This window comes from Scyliorhinus torazame, chromosome 4, assembly GCF_047496885.1.
Source record: "Scyliorhinus torazame isolate Kashiwa2021f chromosome 4, sScyTor2.1, whole genome shotgun sequence".
Taxonomy (NCBI): domain Eukaryota; kingdom Metazoa; phylum Chordata; class Chondrichthyes; order Carcharhiniformes; family Scyliorhinidae; genus Scyliorhinus; species Scyliorhinus torazame.
The window spans coordinates 324,533,808-324,554,399 of record NC_092710.1 but is presented as its reverse complement, the minus strand read 5'-3'; the positions used below and the strand labels follow the sequence as shown (position 1 = coordinate 324,554,399).

The window sequence follows — 20,592 nt, the reverse complement described above, 5'->3', positions numbered from 1 at the left end:
TGTTCCTGTGCTGTACTTTTCTTTGTTCTTGTTCTTTATGACCAGGTAGGAGATGAAAAAAATACGTATTTTACACAGTGAGTTGCCATGATCTGGAATGCGCTGTCTGAAAGGGTGGTTCAAGCAGACATAATAAGAACTTTCAAGAAGAACTGGATATGTAACTGAACAAAGAACAAGTCGCAGGGCTATAAGGAAAGAACAGGGGTGTAGCAGAAAGTTTCAAAGAGGCACATGATGTGTGGAACAACCTCCTTTTAATTCTAGCTCGGAGCTGCGAGACTCGAGATACATCAGCAAATTCAAATATACAAGTTAAGAAATCAGAAAATGTAGCAACCATACATTTTGTCACTTAATCCAAGACATGAACATAAATTGTAAATAGTTGAGGACCTGGCACTGATCGCTGTGGCACTCCACTGGTTACATCTTGTTAATCTGCAAAATGATTAGTTTTATTCCAACTGCCTGCTTCCTGTTAGCCAACCAATTCTCTAACCGGAGGAGGTGGTGGAGCAGGGTCTGGAGGGATTTTCTTATGAGGAGAGGTTGAGTAGGTTGGGCCTGTACTCACTGGAGTTTAGAGAATGAGTGGTGACCTTATTGAGACATATAGGATTCCCGGGAAGGGGTGTTTGTCAGGGTAGATGCTGAGAGGTTGTTCCCCCTTGTGGGAGATTCAAGGACTGGGGGCATAATCTCAGAGTAAGGGGTCACCCATTAAAGACAGAGGTGAGGAGGAATTTCTTCTCTGAGGGTAGTCAATTTGTGGAATTCTTTACCACAGAGAGCTGTAGAGGTTGGGTTGTTCAGTATTTTCAAGGCAGAGATAGACAGATCTTTAATCAGGAAAGGAACCAAGTGTATGGGGTTAAGTGGAGCTACTATCAGTCATGATCTCATTGAATGGCGGAGCAGATTCGATGGGCCGAGTGGCCTGCATCGGCTCCTATGGTTCTGATCTAGCTTCCCCGTAAATACATATATATATAATATATATAAATAATAAATCGAAATCAGGGTTTATCAAAGTGCGAGTCACAGGCAGGTGTCGTGAGGGTTGAGGAACGACCGGTTGCACCGTTCCCACCGTGGTCCCGATTGTGGGAGAAGTGGTCATCGGCTGCTAGCGTCTTTTACATTGAAAATGGCACCCGCAGCTGCCTCTTAAATGAGAAGGAAATGGGGCTGCGTGCAGTCTTCCGGCCAGAAGCAGCAGCAGTGAGCAGGTCAGTGCCCCCTGCACGTACACTTGACGGCAATCAACCTATATGTATGTGGTTTTGGCGCCAAATCACGGAGGAGAGCTTCTTCTATTTTCTAGCTGCTGGCAAGCAAGGCAAGAGGACTGTAAAGATGAATTGTTTTCTTGCAAGAAAGAGACGGTCAGAGACACAATTCGGCAGTGTATCTATTTGCCAGGATCTCACATCTAAATCTGCTGGACAGAGCTGCCCAGGAGAGTCCAGGGCCGGAAGGGCAGTGCAGTTGTTAGCTCTGTAGTGAGTTCTAGGGCTTCTGGTTAACAGCCTACAAGGAAGAAACCTAACTCGGAAACAAAGCAGTATAAAGATGATCTCTTGAGGTATGGTTTTGTCACTTGTGCCAATGCAGATAAGGATGCAAAGCCCATGTGTTATGAGCAGTGAAGTACTGGCAAATGAGAGAAGTTTCAGATTTTGAAAGAGAAGCAGTGGGTGAAAAATCCCTTTTGAGGTTGAGACCCCAGAGTCAGTTATTGACTTCCAGTTGCCTCCAAATGAAGAGACTACACTGCTGTACCTGGCCTGTGACACCACTTTAAAAACATGCTGTCAGCATTCTGGAATAACATCTCCCAGGAGTATCCACTGCTGAGTAAAACAAGCATTTTGTTGTTATTGCCCTTAAAGACGACCCACATGTGCGAGGTTGGATTTTCAGTTCTCACAAAATTGAAGACGGCACAAGGGAACTGCCTGAGGTCTGTACCCGATATGTGTATTGCTCACTCCTCCTTTAAACCTGATTGGAGTGAGATTGTGAGGACCAAGCAGGCTCACCTTTCATATTAAAGGTAAGCAAACGCGGCGTGGGTCGCGAAGGTCAGCCGGTTGAGTGAAAGCTGGTCCTGGGATAAGATGTTTGAAAACACGGATCCAAACTACTTCTTGTGGTGGCAAATTCCGCTTTCCATTCACTCTGGATAAAGAATTGTCTCCTGAACTAACTCACATTTACTCATGGGGGAAGAAAGCAGATGCAGGAGATAAGGAGGAGGAGTGTGAAATATTGGGTGGGCAAAACATAGTAGGAGTGATAATAGTAAAGGGTGCAGCATCCATGTGGATAAATTTGCCAGATGCAGATGAAATGCATCCAAGATTCCAGAGAAGGTAGAGGTGGGGCTGGGGAATAGCGGAGGCTCAGATCACCATTTTCCAATCCTCACTGGCTACAGACCTGGAGATTGAAGACATGGAGGGAGGGCTGCTAACGTCTCAATCAATGGTGAACAACACTAGGCGGACTCAGCTCCTATCCTACCGGTATGCAACTCTCCACATATTCCCAGTCTGAATAACTACCACTAACCCTGTTGCCTGAGGCGCAGCCAGATTCCGTGACTGTGCAATTTCTCATGGTTGAAACACTTTACCTGGAGAATTCCGAATGGGAAACTGGGGGAGGGGTTGGAAAAGAAGGTGGGAAAGGTGGGTGCTGATCCATCGCAGATGTAGACCAACAAAAGGAGGGCAAACTCAAAATTAAGGCCCTGTGTCTCCAGCCCCTTTACCTTCAGATTGCCATCGGCGGTGATCCTTAGTCGGTTGCAAGAGCCGCAGAAATGTTCAGACATGGAGGTGATGAATCCTATCTGGCCCTGGAAGTCGGGGACCCTGTAAGCCTAAAGGAAAAGAACTGGAGGTGAATTCCCATTGAGCATCCAAAAACATTCCCGAGTGCCAGGTCCCCTCGGGTTTTGCTTCGAAGGGTCTTCCTTCCTTTGAGCTCACCCTTGGGACAGGGAAAAGAGAAAATGGACTGGATCAGAGCCGTGGAGGGGCAGCTTCAGGCCTGCCCCAGAGGCCTCGGAGATCGTTCAGCCACAAAGCAAACAATTCTCCAGCATCCCCTTGACGGGTTCTTGCTGTGTTCAGCAACATGATTTGCCCCTCGGTTCCTCACCTCAAGGAGTGGGTCATTCCCGCCTTAGCCGGATATGGAAGTGTCTTACAAACCAGCCCCCGTCCGGTTCTCACCGGAACGAGTGACGATGCAAACCCTCCCACATGAGGCACCAGGATCAGCGGCAGCGACTAAAGATCAGCCTAGAGGAGGGGCGTGGTGGTGGGGGAGAGCGTGGTGGTGGGGGAGGGCGTGGTGGTGGGGGAGGGCGTGGTGGTGGGGGAAGGGCGTGGTGGTGGGGGAGGGCGTGGTGGTGGGGGAGGCAAAAGATCGGGATTTAATAAAGAAGATTAAAAAGAACGGGATTTAATAAAGAAGTAAATCTGGAATATGCTTGGGTACGAGTAATCAAAATAAAATCCACAGTGATCTGACTCCAAACTGCAGTATGGTGGCTGTACAGCATCAGGTTAGTGTGGCGTTTGAGAACTCGCTCGTTTCTAAGCATGAATTATTTAAAAAGATTATGAAATGAAATGAAAAAATGAAATGAATGAAAAAAATGAAAGCCGCTTATTTGCACAAGTAGGCTTCAAATGAAGTCACTGTGAAAATCCCCTAGTCGCCACATTCCGGCGCCTGTTCGGGGAGGCTGCTACGAGAATTGAACCGTGCTGCTGGCCTGCCCTGGTCTGCTTTCATAGCCAGCAATTTAGCCCTGTGCTAAACCAGTCCCTAAAACACGGGTTTTATCTGATACTTTTCAATGCCGGGGGTGAGGGGGCAGCGGGAGGGGGAGGGACCCCGGGGGGTCGCGAGAGGGGGAGGGACCCCGGGGGGTCGCGAGAGGGGGAGGGACCCCGGGGGGCCGCGAGAGGGGGAGGGACCCCGGGGGGCCGCGAGAGGGGGAGGGACCCCGGGGGGCCGCGAGAGGGGGAGGGACCCCGGGGGGCCGCGAGAGGGGGAGGGACCCCGGGGGGCCGCGAGAGGGGGAGGGACCCCGGGGGGCCGCGAGAGGGGGAGGGACCCCGGGGGGCCGCGAGAGGGGGAGGGACCCCGGGGGGCCGCGAGAGGGGGAGGGACCCCGGGGGCCCGCGAGAGGGGGAGGGACCCCGGGGGGCCGCGAGAGGGGGAGGGACCCCGGGGGGCCGCGAGAGGGGGAGGGACCCCGGGGGGCCGCGAGAGGGGGAGGGACCCCGGGGGGCCGCGAGAGGGGGAGGGACCCCGGGGGGCCGCGAGAGGGGGAGGGACCCCGGGGGGCCGCGAGAGGGGGAGGGACCCCGGGGGGCCGCGAGAGGGGGAGGGACCCCGGGGGCCGCGAGAGGGGGAGGGACCCCGGGGGGCCGCGAGAGGGGGAGGGACCCCGGGGGGCCGCGAGAGGGGGAGGGACCCCGGGGGGCCGCGAGAGGGGGAGGGACCCCGGGGGGCCGCGAGAGGGGGAGGGACCCCGGGGGGGCCGCGAGAGGGGGAGGGACCCCGGGGGGCCGCGAGAGGAGGAGGGACCCCGGGGGCCGCGAGAGGGGGAAGAGACCCCGGGGGCCGCGAGAGGGGGAGAGACCCCGGCGGGGGGGGGGGGGGGGATGTTTGTAGGCGTCGCTGATGAGGCCAATATTTGTTGTATAACTCTAATCGAACTGACCGTTTTACTAGGCCATTTCAGAGGTAAATACAGTAAATAAATCAGTTTGTATTGCATTTAATAATCAACTTTAGGAAGAGATTGCATAAATGACACACAGTTCTGTTTGTTTTTGTTAAATACATTTCGAGTACCCAATTATTTTAAGGGGCAATTTAGCGTGACCAATCCACCTAACCTGCACATCTTTGGACACACAGTTCTGTTAACAAATTGTCAACAGCTATTCACAGTTCACAGGCTAACTAGAAATGTTTTGACTGCAGTTCCAAGAATTCACAGTTCTTATTTTTAGGTTTTTCTTTTTGAACCTTGTTGATGATACTGCTGTGGACAATAAAGATTTTTAAATTCAATGCACATTTCCCCACTGTGAAGAGCTGTCTCTGGCAGCGTGCCTGGCTCAGTGTGGGGCTTGGAGGTTGAGCGCACAATCTACCGTTAACGCGGTGGTGTGGGAGTGCTACACAGCCGATGGTAAAAGTCTCCAAAGCTCTAATTTGATAAGACTGGAGGAACTGGACTAAAATCCATCTCCCTCCGCAAAAGGGGAGATGGTGACATTGTGGTAATGTCACAGGATCAGTCATCCAGACGCTCAGGCTAATGTTCTGGGAGCAGGGGTCCAAATCCCACCAAAATCCTATTTCATATCATATCCTGGTCAGTATGCGCAGTGATATCAGCAGGCCCCACAGTCCTCCTGACACTGCAGCCCTCCTCCAGTGCTGCACTGGAGTAGGTCGGAGTCTACTATCTTCCACTCAACGGTCAGCCCTGAGGCCTGGTGACCCGAAGAACAGATGAATGCAAAGGAAATGTCGCACGGGGGGGGGGGGGGTTAAACTTGGCGGATCTCGGTCACGCAGGGCCGCAATTTGCAGAATTACCTTTGCCGTGTCGGAGGCTCCTGAAGTCAGTCTCTCCAAGTCAGGCCACCTTTGCTTAATGGTGCCCAACATCTCCTGGTAGCTCACCAGCTTCTTAAAATTCCACTTGTTACCTAGCGGAGTGTCAAAAAAGAACATTTGAAGGCGAGATGGTGTCAGGTTTGATCTAAGGCACTTTATTTTTTGGGTTAGCGAGACTCCCAGGAATCCACAATGCTCAAACCAAAAGCTGGTGAAGCCCAGAATTGGACCTGGTGCTCAAAGAGGGGAGTCTCTAGTGGAGCCCGGGTCACACGGGGCCAGTTTGCGTCTGTTGGTTAAACCTTGTCCTGGCCTCCTGGGGAAATGTTCCCTCAGACACTGAAGCAGTCCATGTTCATATGCAGCACGATCTGGACACTTTCCAGGCTCAGGCTGATAGGCAGCAGGTAACATCATCATATCCAACAAGAGAGAATCTAACCATTTCGCCTTGACATTCAATGACATTACCATCAGCTCCAACAACAATCAAGAAGCTCGACACCATCCAGGACAAAGCAGCCTGCTCGATTAACCACCCCATCCATCATCCGGAACATCCCTCCACCACCGACACAGTGGCAGCCATGTGTACCATCTCCAAGATGCACTGTAGGAGCTCACCAAGGTACCTTAGGCAAAACCTTCCAAACCTCTGATCTCTACCATCTAGAAGGACAAGTGTAGCAGATACCTGGGAACCCCACCACCCGCAGGTTCCCCTCCAAGTCCCGACTTGGAAATATATCTCCGTTCCTTCACTGTCGCCGGGTCAAAATCCTGGAACTGCCTCCCTAACAGCACAGTGGGTGGACCTACCTGACAGGGACGGCAGCGGTTCAAGAAAGTGACTCACCGCCAGCTTCTCAAGGGCAATTAGGAATGGGCATCAAATGCTGGTCTGGCCAACGACCCCCACATCCCGTGAAAGAAAAAATAAGCAGAAAAACGGTCTCCAATTCTGCCATGTTCTTTTTTTTTTATTAAATATTTTATTGAAAATTTTTGGTCAACCAACACAGTACATTGTGCATCCTTTACACAATATTATAACACAAATAACAATGACCTATTTTATAAACAAAAATGAATAATAAATAAATAACAAAAATGAAAACTAGCCCTAATTGGCAACTGCCTTGTCACAAGTAACACTCTCCAAAAATATAATTTAACAGTCCAATATATAATTATCTGTAGCAACGACCTATACATACTATACAGTATATATTAACAACCCTGAGAGTCCTTCTGGTTCCTCCGCCCCCCCCCCCCCCCCGATCCTGGGCTGCTGCTGCTGCCTTCTTTTTCCCATTCCGTCTATCTTTCTGCGAGGTATTCGACGAACGGTTGCCACCGCCTGGTGAACCCTTGAGCCGACCCCCTTAGGACGAACTTAATCCGCTCTAGCTTTATAAACCCCGCCATGTCATTTATCCAGGTCTCCACCCCCGGGGGCTTGGCTTCTTTCCACATTAGCAATATCCTGCGCCGGGCTACTAGGGACGCAAAGGCCAAAACATCGGCCTCTCTCGCCTCCTGCACTCCCGGCTCTTGTGCAACCCCAAATATAGCCAACCCCCAGCTTGGTTCGACCCGGACTCCTACTACTTTTGAAAGCACCTTTGTCACCCCCATCCAAAACCCCTGTAGTGCCGGGCATGACCAAAACATATGGGTATGATTCGCTGGGCTTCTCGAGCACCTCGCACACCTATCCTCCACCCCAAAAAATTTACTGAGCCGTGCTCCAGTCATATGTGCCCTGTGTAATACCTTAAACTGAATCAGGCTGAGCCTGGCACATGAGGACGACGAGTTTACCCTGCTTAGGGCATCTGCCCACAGCCCCTCCTCGATCTCCTCCCCCAGCTCTTCTTCCCATTTCCCTTTTAGTTCATCTACCATAGTCTCCCCTTCGTCCCTCATTTCCCTATATATATCTGACACCTTACCATCCCCCACCCATGTCTTTGAGATCACTCTGTCCTGCACCTCTTGTGTCGGGAGCTGCGGGAATTCCCTCACCTGTTGCCTCGCAAAAGCCCTCAGTTGCATATACCTGAATGCATTCCCTTGGGGCAACCCATATTTCTCGGTCAGCGCTCCCAGACTCGCGAACTTCCCATCCACAAACAGATCTTTCAGTTGCGTTATTCCTGCTCTTTGCCACATTCCATATCCCCCATCCATTCCCCCCGGGGCAAACCTATGGTTGTTTCTTATCGGGGACCCCCCCAAGGCTCCAGTCTTTCCCCTATGCCGTCTCCACTGTCCCCAAATCTTCAGTGTAGCCACCACCACCGGGCTTGTGGTGTAGTTCCTCGGTGAGAACGGCAATGGGGCTGTCACCATAGCCTGTAGGCTAGTCCCCCTACAGGACGCCCTCTCTAATCTCTTCCACGCCGCTCCCTCCTCCTCTCCCATCCACTTACTCACCATTGAAATATTAGCGGCCCAATAATACTCACTTAGGCTCGGTAGTGCCAGCCCCCCCCTATCCCTGCTACGCTGTAAGAATCCCTTCCTCACTCTCGGGGTCTTCCCGGCCCACACAAAACCCATGATGCTCTTTTCAATCCTTTTAAAAAAAGCCTTCGTGATCACCACCGGGAGGCACTGAAACACAAAGAGGAATCTCGGGAGGACCACCATCTTAACCGCCTGCACCCTCCCTGCCATTGACAGGGATACCATATCCCATCTCTTGAAATCCTCCTCCATCTGTTCCACCAACCGCGTTAAATTTAACCTATGCAATGTGCCCCAATTCTTAGCTATCTGGATCCCCAGGTAACGAAAGTCCCTTGTTACCTTCCTCAACGGTAGGTCCTCTATTTCTCTACTCTGCTCCCCTGGATGCACCACAAACAACTCACTTTTCCCCATGTTCAATTTATACCCTGAAAAATCCACAAACTCCCCAAGTATCCGCATTATTTCTGGCATCCCCTCCGCCGGGTCCGCCACGTATAGTAGCAAATCGTCCGCATACAAAGATACCCGGTGCTCTTCTCCTCCCCTAAGTACTCCCCTCCACTTCTTGGAACCCCTCAACGCTATCGCCAGGGGCTCAATCGCCAGTGCAAACAATAATGGGGACAGAGGGCATCCCTGCCTTGTCCCTCTATGGAGCCGAAAATATGCAGATCCCCGTCCATTCGTGACCACACTCGCCACTGGGGCCCTATACAACAGCTGCACCCATCTAACATACCCCTCTCCAAAACCAAATCTCCTCAACACCTCCCACAAATAATCCCACTCCACTCTATCAAATGCTTTCTCGGCATCCATCGCCACTACTATCTCCGTTTCTCCCTCTGGTGGGGCCATCATCATTACCCCTAACAGCCTCCGTATATTCGTGTTCAGCTGTCTCCCCTTCACAAACCCAGTTTGGTCCTCGTGGACCACCCCCGGGACACATTCCTCTATTCTCATTGCCATTACCTTGGCCAGGACCTTGGCATCTACATTTAGGAGGGAAATAGGTCTTTAGGACCCGCATTGTAGCGGGTCCTTTTCCTTCTTTAAGAGAAGCGATATCGTTGCTTCAGACATAGTCGGGGGCAGTTGTCCCCTTTCCTTTGCCTCATTAAAGGTCCTCGTCAGTACCGGGGCGAGCAAGTCCACATATTTTCTATAGAATTCGACTGGGAATCCATCCGGTCCCGGGGCCTTTCCCGCCTGCATGCTCCTAATTCCTTTCACCACTTCTTCTACCTCGATCTGTGCTCCCAGTCCCACCCTTTCCTGCTCTTCCACCTTGGGAAATTCCAGCCGATCCAAGAAGCCCATCATTCTCTCCCTCCCATCCGGGGGTTGAGCTTCATATAATTTTTTATAAAATGTCTTGAACACTCCATTCACTCTCTCCGCTCCCCGCTCCATCTCTCCTTCCTCATCCCTCACTCCCCCTATTTCCCTCGCTGCTCCCCTTTTCCTCAATTGGTGTGCCAGCAACCTGCTCGCCTTCTCCCCATATTCGTACTGTACACCCTGTGCCTTCCTCCATTGTGCCTCTGCAGTGCCTGTAGTCAGCAAGTCAAATTCTACATGTAGCCTTTGCCTTTCCCTGTACAGTCCCTCCTCCGGTGCTTCCGCATATTGTCTGTCCACCCTCAAAAGTTCTTGCAGCAACCGCTCCCGTTCCTTACTCTCCTGCTTCCCTTTATGTGCCCTTATTGATATCAGCTCCCCTCTAACCACCGCCTTCAACGCCTCCCAGACCAGTCCCACCTGGACCTCCCCATTATCATTGAGTTCCAAGTACTTTTCAATGCACCCCCTCACCCTTAGACACACCCCCTCATCTGCCATTAGTCCCATGTCCATTCTCCAGGGTGAGCACCCTCCTGTTTCCTCCCCTATCTCCAAGTCCACCAAGTGTGGAGCGTGATCCGATATGGCTATAGCCGTATACTCCGTTCCCCTCACCTTCGGGATCAACGCCCTTCCCAGCACAAAAAAGTCTATTCGCGAGTAGACTTGATGGACATAGGAGAAAAACGAGAACTCCTTACTCCTAGGTCTGCTAAATCTCCACGGGTCTACACCTCCCATCTGCTCCATAAAATCTTTAAGTACCTTGGCTGCTGCCGACCTCCTTCCAGTCCTGGACTTCGACCTATCCAGCCCTGGTTCCAACACCGTATTAAAATCTCCCCCCATTATCAGCTTTCCCATCTCTAGGTCCGGAATGCGTCCTAGCATCCGCCTCATAAAATTGGCATCATCCCAGTTCGGGGCATATACGTTTACCAAAACCACCGTCTCCCCCTGTAGTTTGCCACTCACCATCACGTATCTGCCCCCGTTATCCGCCACTATAGTCTTTGCCTCGAACATTACCCGCTTCCCCACTAATATAGCCACCCCCCTGTTTTTCGCATCTAGCCCCGAATGGAACACCTGCCCCACCCATCCTTTGCGTAGCCTAACCTGGTCTATCAGTTTCAGGTGCGTTTCCTGTAACATAACCACATCTGCCTTAAGTTTCTTAAGGTGTGCGAGTACCCGTGCCCTCTTTATCGGCCCGTTCAGCCCTCTCACGTTCCACGTGATCAGCCGAGTTGGGGGGCTTCCTACCCCCCCCCCTTGTCGATTAGCCATCACCTTTTTCCAGCTCCTCACCCGGTTCCCACGCAGCTGTATCTCCCCCAGGCGGTGCCCCCCCGCCCATCCTCTCCCATACCAGCTCCCCCCTCTCCCCAGCAGCAGCAACCCAGTAATTCCCCCCTCCCACCCCCCCCCCCGCTAGATCCCCCGCTAGCGTAATTACTCCCCCATGTTGCTCCCAGAAGTCAGCAAACTCTGGCTGACCTCGGCTTCCCCCCGTGACCTCGGCTCGCACCGTGCGACGCCCCCTCCTTCCTGCTTCTCTATTCCCGCCATGATTATCATAGCGCGGGAACCAAGCCCGCGCTTCTCCCTTGGCCCCGCCCCCAATGGCCAACGCCCCATCTCCTCCACCTCCCCTCCTCCCCCCATCACCACCTGTGGGAGAGAGAAAAGTTACCACATCGCAGGATTAGTACATAAAACCCCTCTTTGCCCCCCACATTCGCCCCACCACTTTGTTCGAACGTTCTTTTTAATAACCCGCTCATTCCAGTTTTTCTTCCACAATAAAAGTCCACGCTTCATCCGCCGTCTCAAAGTAGTGGTGCCTCCCTCGATATGTGACCCACAGTCTTGCCGGTTGCAGCATTCCAAATTTTATCTTCTTTTTATGAAGCACCGCCTTGGCCCGATTAAAGCTCGCCCTCCTTCTCGCCACCTCCGCACTCCAGTCTTGATAAACGCGGATCACCGCGTTCTCCCATTTACTGCTCCGAGTTTTCTTCGCCCATCTAAGGACCATTTCTCTATCCTTAAAACGGAGGAATCTCACCACTATGGCTCTGGGAATTTCTCCTGCTCTCGGTCCTCGCGCCATCACTCGGTATGCTCCCTCCACCTCCAACGGACCCGCCGGGGCCTCCGCTCCCATTAACGAGTGCAGCATCGTGCTCACATATGCCCCGACGTCCGCTCCCTCCACACCTTCAGGAAGACCAAGAATCCTCAGGTTGTTCCTCCTTGCGTTGTTTTCCAGTGCCTCCAACCTTTCCACACATCGTTTCTGATGTGCCTCCTGCGTCTCCGTCTTCACCACCAGGCCCTGTATATCGTCCTCATTCTCGGCTGCCTTTGCCTTCACGACCCGAAGCTCCCGCTCCTGGGTCTTTTGTTCCTCCTTTAGCCCTTCGATCGCCTGGAGTATCGGGGCCAACAGCTCCTTCTTCATCTCCTTTTTGATCTCTTCCACACAGCATTTCAAGAACTCTTGTTGTTCAGGGCCCCATGTTAAACTGCCACCTTCCGACGCCATCTTGGTTTTTGCTTGCCTTCCTTGCCGCTGTTCTAAAGGATCCACTGCAATCCGGCCACTCTCTCCTCCTTTTTCCATCCGTATCCAGGGGGGATTCCCTTCTGGTTTACCGCACAGTGTTTTTAGCCGTCAAAATTGCCGTTGGGGCTCCTATGAAGAGCCCAAAAGTCCGTTTCACAGGGAGCTGCCGAAATGTGCGACTCAGCTGGTCATCGCCGCACCCGGAAACCCAATTCTGCCATGTTCATGTGTTGCAATTGAATTTGCCTCCACCACACTTGCAGTGTGGTGCAGTGAAATCCAGATGACAGCTCGCTATGGGGAAAACAAATTCTCCTCCCCTCACCTCTGCTCCTTTTGCCTATTACCTTTGGTCTCTCTTGGTCACCCACCCTCCTGCCGCAGTCTCTCCTCATTTATTAAAAGCCCTTCATTCATTTTGAACACTCCTTTCAAACTCCCTTTCGCTTTCTATGCTCCAAGATGAACATAGTGCATAGTTTTACAGGACCCTCCAGCCAGCTGACTTCTCTCTACGCTTGTACTGCTCTGGTAAATCATCTCTGCACCCCCTCAAAACAGCTCAACGTCTTTCCTGAGTGGTGATGCTCAGAACTGACACAACCCCAACTCACAGGATGGACGATGGGATGTAACATGCGTGAGCGTCCGGGCATATATTTTGGTTGGAAGGTGGAGCCCAGCGCATGACTTAAAGGTTTAGTACAACTTCCTTGATCGTTGATTCGAGGGGAATAAACAGGGGAAAACAGCAGCAGCCAGAGCAGTGGCACCACGGCTGGCTCTGATGTTCAGAAGGGAGGGTCAAAGCGCAGTAGAGTAATAGTAATAGGGGACTCTATAGTCAGGGGCACAGATAGGCGCTTCTGTGGACGTGAAAGAGACTCCAGGATGGTATGTTGCCTCCCTGGTGCCAGGGTCCAGGATGTCTCCGAACGGGTAGAGGGAATCCTGAAGGGGGAGGGCAAACAGGCAGAGGTCGTTGTACATATTGGTACTAACGACATAGGCAGGAAGGGGCATGAGGTCCTGCAGCAGGAGTTCAGGGAGCTAGGCAGAAAGTTAAAAGACAGGACCTCAAGGGTTGTAATCTCGGGATTACTCTCTGTGCCACGTGCCAGTGAGGCTAGAAATAGGAAGATAGAGCAGACAAACATGTGGCTAAACAGCTGGTGTAGGAGGGAGGGTTTCCGTTATCTGGACCACTGGGAGCTCTTCCGGGGCAGGTGTGACCTGTATAAGATGGACGGGTTGCATCTAAACCGGAGAGGCATAAATATCCTGGCCGCGAGGTTTGCTAGTGTCACACGGGAGGGTTTAAACTAGTATGGCAGGGGGGTGGGCACGGGAGCAATAGGTCAGAAGGTGAGAGCATTGAGGGAGAACTAGGGAATAGGGACAGTGTGGCTCTGAGGCAGAGCAGACGGGGAGAAGTTGCTGAACACAGCGGGTCTGGTGGCCTGAAGTGCATATGTTTTAATGCAAGGAGCATTACGGGTAAGGCAGATGAACTTAGAGCTTGGATTACTACTTGGAACTATGATGTTGTTGCCATTACAGAGACCTGGTTGAGGGAAGGGCAGGATTGGCAGCTAAACGTTCCAGGATTTAGATGTTTCAGGCGGGATAGAGGGGGATGTAAAAGGGGAGGCGGAGTTGCGCTACTTGTTCGGGAGAATATCACAGCTATACTGCGAGAGGACACCTCAGAGGGCAGTGAGGCTATATGGGTAGAGATCAGGAATAAGAAGGGTGCAGTCACAATGTTGGGGGTATACTACAGGCCTCCCAACAGCCAGCGGGAGATAGAGGAGCAGATAGGTAGACAGATTTTGGAAAAGAGTAAAAACAACAGGGTTGTGGTGATGGGAGACTTCAACTTCCCCAATATTGACTGGGACTCACTTAGTGCCAGGGGCTTAGACGGGGCGGAGTTTGTAAGGAGCATCCAGGAGGGCTTCTTAAAACAATATGTAAACAGTCCAACTAGGGAAGGGGCGGTACTGGACCTGGTATTGGGGAATGAGCCCGGCCAGGTGGTAGATGTTTCAGTAGGGGAGCATTTCGGTAACAGTGACCACAATTCAGTAAGTTTTAAAGTACTGGTGGACAAGGATAAGAGTGGTCCGAGGATGAATGTGCTAAATTGGGGGAAGGCTAATTATAACAATATTAGGCGGGAACTGAAGAACATAGATTGGGGGCGGATGTTTGAGGGCAAATCAACATCTGACATGTGGGAGGCTTTCAAGTGTCAGTTGAAAGGAATACAGGACAGGCATGTTCCTGTGAGGAAGAAAGATAAATACGGCAATTTTCGGGAACCTTGGATGACGAGTGATATTGCAGGCCTCGTCAAAAAGAAAAAGAAGGCATTTGTCAGGGCTAAAAGGCTGGGAACAGACAAAGCCTGTGTGGCATATAAGGAAAGTAGGAAGGAACTTAAGCAAGGAGTCAGGAGGGCTCGAAGGGGTCATGAAAAGTCATTGGCAAATAGGGTTAAGGAAAATCCCAAGGCTTTTTACACGTACATAAAAAGCAAGAGGGTAGCCAGGGAAAGGGTTGGCCCACTGAAGGATAGGCAAGGGAATCTATGTGTGGAGCCAGATGAAATGGGCGAGGTACTAAATGAATACTTTGCATCAGTATTCACCAAAGAGAAGGAATTGGTAGATGTTGAGTCTGGAGAAGGGGGTGTAGATAGCCTGGGTCACATTGTGATCCAAAAAGACGAGGTGTTGGGTGTCTTAAAAAATATGAAGGTAGATAAGTCCCCAGGGCCTGATGGGATCTACCCCAGAATACTGAAGGAGGCTGGAGAGGAAATTGCTGAGGCCTTGACACAAATATTTGAATCCTCGCTGTCTTCAGGGGATGTCCCGGAGGACTGGAGAATAGCCAATGTTGTTCCTCTGTTTAAGAAGGGTAGCAAGGATAATCCCGGGAACTACAGGCCGGTGAGCCTTACTTCAGTGGTAGGGAAATTACTGGAGAGAATTCTTCGAGACAGGATCTACTCCCATTTGGAAGCAAATGGACGTATTAGTGAGAGGCAGCACGGTTTTGTGAAGGGGAGGTCATGTCTCACTAACTTGATAGAGTTTTTCGAGGAGGTCACTAAGATGATTGATGCAGGTAGGGCAGTAGATGTTGTCTATATGGACTTCAGTAAGGCCTTTGACAAGGTCACTCATGGTAGACTAGTACAAAAGGTGAAGTCACACGGGATCAGGGGTGAACTGGCAAGGTGGATACAGAACTGGCTAGGCCATAGAAGGCAGAGGGTAGCAATGGAGGGATGCTTTTCTAATTGGAGGGCTGTGACCAGTGGTGTTCCACTGGGATGAGTGCTGGGACCTTTGCTCTTTGTAGTATATATAAATGATTTGGAGGAAAATGTAACTGGTCTGATTAGTAAGTTTGCAGACGACACAAAGGTTGGTGGAATTGCGGATAGCGATGAGGACTGTCTGAGGATACAGCAGGATTTAGATTGTCTGGAGACTTGGGCGGAGAGATGGCAGATGGAGTTTAATCTGGACAAGTGTGAGGTAATGCATTTTGGAAGGGCTAATGCAGGTAGGGAATATACAGTGAATGGTAGAACCCTCAAGAGTATTGAAAGTCAAAGAGATCTAGGAGTACAGGTCCACAGGTCATTGAAAGGGGCAACACAGGTGGAGAAGGTAGTCAAGAAGGCATACGGCATGCTTGCCTTCATTGGCCGGGGCATTGAGTATAAGAATTGGCAAGTCATGTTGCAGCTGTATAGAACCTTAGTTAGGCCACACTTGGAGTATAGTGTTCAATTCTGGTCGCCACACTACCAGAAGGATGTGGAGGCTTTAGAGAGGGTGCAGAAGAGATTTACCAGAATGTTGCCTGGTATGGAGGGCATTAGCTATGAGGAGAGGTTGAATAAACTCAGTTTGTTCTCACTGGAACAAAGGAGGTTGAGGGGTGACCTGATAGAGGTATACAAAATTATGAGGGGCATAGACAGAGTGGATAGTCAGAGGCTTTTCCCCAGGGTAGAGGGGTCAATTACTAGGGGGCATAGGTTTAAGGTGAGAGGGGCAAGGTTTAGAGTAGATGTACGAGGCAAGTTTTTTACACAGAGGGTAGTGGGTGCCTGGAACTCGCTACCGGAGGAGGTAGTGGAAGTAGGGACGATAGGGACATTTAAGGGGCATCTTGACAAATATATGAATAGGATGGGAATAGAAGGATACGGACCCAGGAAGTGTAGAAGATTGTAGTTTAGTCGGGCAGTATGGTCGGCACGGGCTTGGAGGGCCGAAGGGCCTGTTCCTGTGCTGTACATTTCTTTGTTCTTTGTTCTTTGAGGCAGCGAGTTCCGAGTATGCCCTCGGAGCTCAGGGGGCAGTGAGATTCTGTGGTAATACCTCAGGAGGGGGCGCGTGCAAGTACAATCATGATCCCACTGAATGACAGAGCAGACCCGCTAGGACGGATGGCCTACTTCTGCTCCTACGTTTTATGTCCTGCCCTGCAGTGAGCTCGGGGCTCAGGCGCTGCCCAGACCCACAGGTCTTAAGAGGTTCCCTGAAATGTGCGGGGCTGTCCCGTCTCTGCCAGAGTGTCATCTTGAGGTGATTAATAAGCCTCAACGCTACGAAGCGAAACGCATTCCTTGGCCCCACTTGCTTCACAATTATACCCGCTGTTTAGCCCGCCAAGCTCAAGGAATGGGCGGGGTTGGGGTAGGAGCTGGAGGTGGGGAAGGGGAGGCAGAGACGGACCTGTTGAACAACCCAAGAACTGCGACAATGGAGTAGCAAAAACAGTTCCAACCACACTGGCAAGAACGCTCATCTCGCAATGGGATAACAAACTTTTCCTGGGCTCTGGGAATAATTAAGATTCATGGGAGAGGGTTCGGGAGACATTTCCCATCATAAACCTCAGCTGGCAGCCCGGTGGCACTTCAACAAGGAATGCTGCATCAGCTCCAGCAACGGAGGTCAATCAAGGTTCAGTGCCCGGAACCCCCTCTTGAATAGTATTTAATCTGACGTATACGTACCGTCGAATGGCATGTACTCAATAAACCGCACGTCCAAAGGCTTCTCCTCGGTCAGCTTCACAAAGTCCAATAGCTCATTGTCATTCAGACCCCTCATTACCACACAGTTCACCTGAGAAAAAGAACAAAGAGCAGGTCAATCATCCTTTTGTTGGGCAAGCGGAGGGGTCAGTTAGAATAGAATAGAATCATAGAATATGAAAATAGCTTATTGTCACAAGTAGGCTTCAAATGAAGTTACTGTGAAAAGCCCCTAGTCGCCACATCCCAGCGCCTGTTCGGGGAGGCTGGTACGGGAATTGAACCGTGCTGCTGGCCTGCCTTGGTCTGCAGCCAGTGATTTAGCCCTGTGCTATCCATTGTAGGAGACCATTCGGCCCATCGTGTCTGCACCGGCCCTCCGAAAGAGCACCCTACCTAGGCCCAATCCCCGCCCTCGCCCCTTAACCCTGCAATCCAATTAAACGTGGCCAATCCACCTAACCTGCACATCTTTGGACTGTGGGAGGAAACCGGAGCACCCGGAGGAAACCCACGCACACACGGGGAGAAAGTGGAAACTCCACATAGGCAGTCACCCGAGGTCGGAATCGAACCTTGGTTCCTGGCGCTGCGAGGCAGCAGTGCTAACCACTGTGCCACCTTGTCGCCATTGTTTTTAACACCATTTCTGAGATGTAACAATAACCCGGCGCCTCTCATGCGGTAAAAGGCCCCATGGCAGCATTCTAAAAAGAGCGAGGGCATTCCCACCAGAGTCTAGACCAATCTTTAACCTTCAGATGGTCCCCACCTGATTTCAATTACTGTGAGCTTGCTGTGTAGTTTGTTGCACTGCTTCCAACATTCCCACAGTGACTACACTTCAAAAACATTCATTGGCTGCGAAGGTGTCTTGGGACACAGGGATCACGTAAGCAAATGTATCTAGTTAATGCCATGACAAGAGGACACCTTGAGGCTGGTGTTTTAACTGGTAGGTTCTTTACTCAGAGAGTAGTAAGGGTGTGGAATGCCCTGCCTGCAACAGTAGTGGACTCGCCAACACTAAGGGCATTCAAATGGTCATTGGATAGACATATGGGCGATAAGGGAATAGTGTAGATGGGCTTTAGAGTGGTTTCACAGGTCGGTGCAACATCGAGGGCCGAAGGGCCTGTATTGCGCTGTAATGTTCTATGTTCTATGATTCGCTCAGTTTGGAGATCAGGTTTGAGCTGATTGCTCTCCATCAGTTAAAATAATCCCCAGTCCCAATCATCAGGAGCTATTGTCCACGAGGCTACAAAAAGATACAAACCGATTGGAAGAGTAAAACCCAATGACCTTCCTTCCAGCATAAGGTCAGAAGTGGAGATGATTGAGGATGACTGCACAATGTTCAGCACCGTTCGCGACTCCTCACGTTATGAACCAGTCCATGTCCAAATGGAGCAGGACCTGGACAATATTGAGGCTTGGGCTGACAAGCAGCAAGTTCAGGGATAGTCAGCATGGCTTTGACAGAGGGAGGTCATGCCGAACAGGTTTGATTGAATTTTTTGAGCATGTGGCCAGGTGTGGAGATGAGGGAAGTGCATGGATTTCAGCAAAGCCTTTGACAAGGTCCCACATGGGAAACCTCTAAAGGCAAATGCACATGGGATACAGGGTGATTTTATAACGTGGATTCATAATTGGCTTAGCTGTAGGAGACAGAGGGTGATGACAGACGGCTGCTTTAGTGCCAGGAAGCCAGTGTCCAGTGACGTACCACAGGGATCCATGCTGGGCCCCCCCAATGCTTGTCATTTATATAAACAACATAGATGACTATGTGGGGGGTAGAATCAGTAAGTGTGCGGCTGACACAAAGATAGGCCGGGTGGTTAACAGTGAGGTTGAGTGTCTTGGGTTACAGGAGGATATAGACGGGATGGTCAAAAGGGCGGATAAGTGGCAGATGGAACTTAACCCTGAAAAATGTACGGTGATACACTTAGTAATTTAACAAGGAAGTATACTATGAAAGGTCTGAAGTTCCCAAGAACATGGGGACCTTGGCGTGATTGTCCATAGATCTCTGAAAGCAGAAGGGTAGGTTAACAGGGTGGTGAAAAAGGCATATGGGGCACTCGCTTTTATCAATCGAGGCATAGATTACAAACGCAGGGAGGTCATGATGGAGTTGTATACAACTTTAGTGAGGCCACAGCTGGAGTACTGTGTGTAATTCTGGTTGCCACATTGTAGGAAGGATGTGATCGCACTGGAGGGGACACAACAGAATGTTGCCTGGGATGGAACATTTAAGTTATGAAGAGAGGTTGGATGGGCTTGGGATGTTGCTGGAGCAGAGAAGGCTGAGGGGCGATCTGATCGAGGTGTACAAGATTATGAGGGGCACGGACAGGGTGGATAGTGGGCAGCTGTTCCCATTAGTTGAAGGGTCAGTTACCAGGGGACACAAGTTCGGGTGGGAGGTTCAGAGGGGATTTGAGGAAATACCTTTTTACCTGAGGATGATGACACTCTGGAATTCACTGCCTGGGAGGGTGGTAGAGGTGGGTTGCCTCACATCCTTTAAAAAGTAACTGAATGAGCACCTGGCAAACCATAACATTCAAGGGTATGGGTGAAGTGCTGGCAAGTGGGATTAGGTGGGCAGCTTTTCATGCGTTGTGCAGACTCGATGGGCCGAAGGGCCTCATCTGCACTGTAGTATTCTGTGAAGTTACATTCGCACCACACAAGTGCCAGGCAATTGCCATCTCCAACTGGCGAGAATCTAATCATCGTCCCGTGTCATTTAATGGCATCACTATTGATGAATCCCCCACTGTCAACATCCTGGGGGTTACCATTGATCAGAAACTGAACTGGACTAGCCACATTAATATTGTGGCTACCAGAGCAAGTCAAAAGCTAGGGATCCTGTGGCGAGTAACTCACCTTCAGACTCCCCAAATCTAGTCCACCATCTACAAGGCACAAGTCGGGGGGTGTAATGGAATACACTCCCTTTGTCTGGGATGAGTGCAGCTCCAACAACACTCAAGAAGCTCGACACCATCCAGGTCAAAGCAGCCCGCTTGATTACTCCCACAAACATTCAAACACTGATGAACAGTGGCAGCCGTGTGTATCATCTACAGGGTGCACTGCACTAACTTGCACCTTAGACAACACCTTCCAAACCCATGACCATAACCATCGAGAAGGACAAGAGGAGCAGATACCTGGGAACCCCACCACCTGGAGATTCCCTTCCAGGTTGCTCACCACCTTGACTTGGAAATATATCGTCGTCCCTTCACTGTCACTGGGTCAAAATCCTGGAACCCCCATGTCACATATGAATTTTAAAAAAAGATTGTTACCAGGGTTTGGCTTTGGCAGAAAGGAAACACCCACCAAACTGGTCTGATCCAATCAGCTGCCTGAATACCCAGGCCAGATTTTGGCGAAGGAATCTAACTGGGCCCCGCTACTGTGACCATCCCCTTCG

The 20,592-nt window shown here is 50.9% G+C and overlaps 1 protein-coding gene across 3 annotated transcripts in view; it reads right to left on the bottom strand.

The window, feature by feature from the left end:
• The window catches only part of mocs1 (molybdenum cofactor synthesis 1), a 69,681-nt gene that overhangs the window by 12,712 nt on the left and 36,377 nt on the right, over nt 1-20,592 (bottom strand). For 2 of the 3 annotated variants that reach the window (XM_072500169.1, XM_072500170.1), the window contains exons 1-3: nt 17,106-17,213; nt 5,641-5,753; nt 2,780-2,890 (exon numbers count right to left, since the gene is read on the bottom strand). In XM_072500169.1, coding sequence (XP_072356270.1) covers nt 2,780-2,890; nt 5,641-5,753; nt 17,106-17,202 — 321 coding nt within the window. In that variant the 5' untranslated portion in view covers nt 17,203-17,213. Of the gene's footprint in view, nt 1-2,779; nt 2,891-5,640; nt 5,754-17,105; nt 17,218-20,401; nt 20,420-20,592 lie in introns of those variants that run through there. The other variant, XM_072500171.1, reaches the window with a different exon arrangement.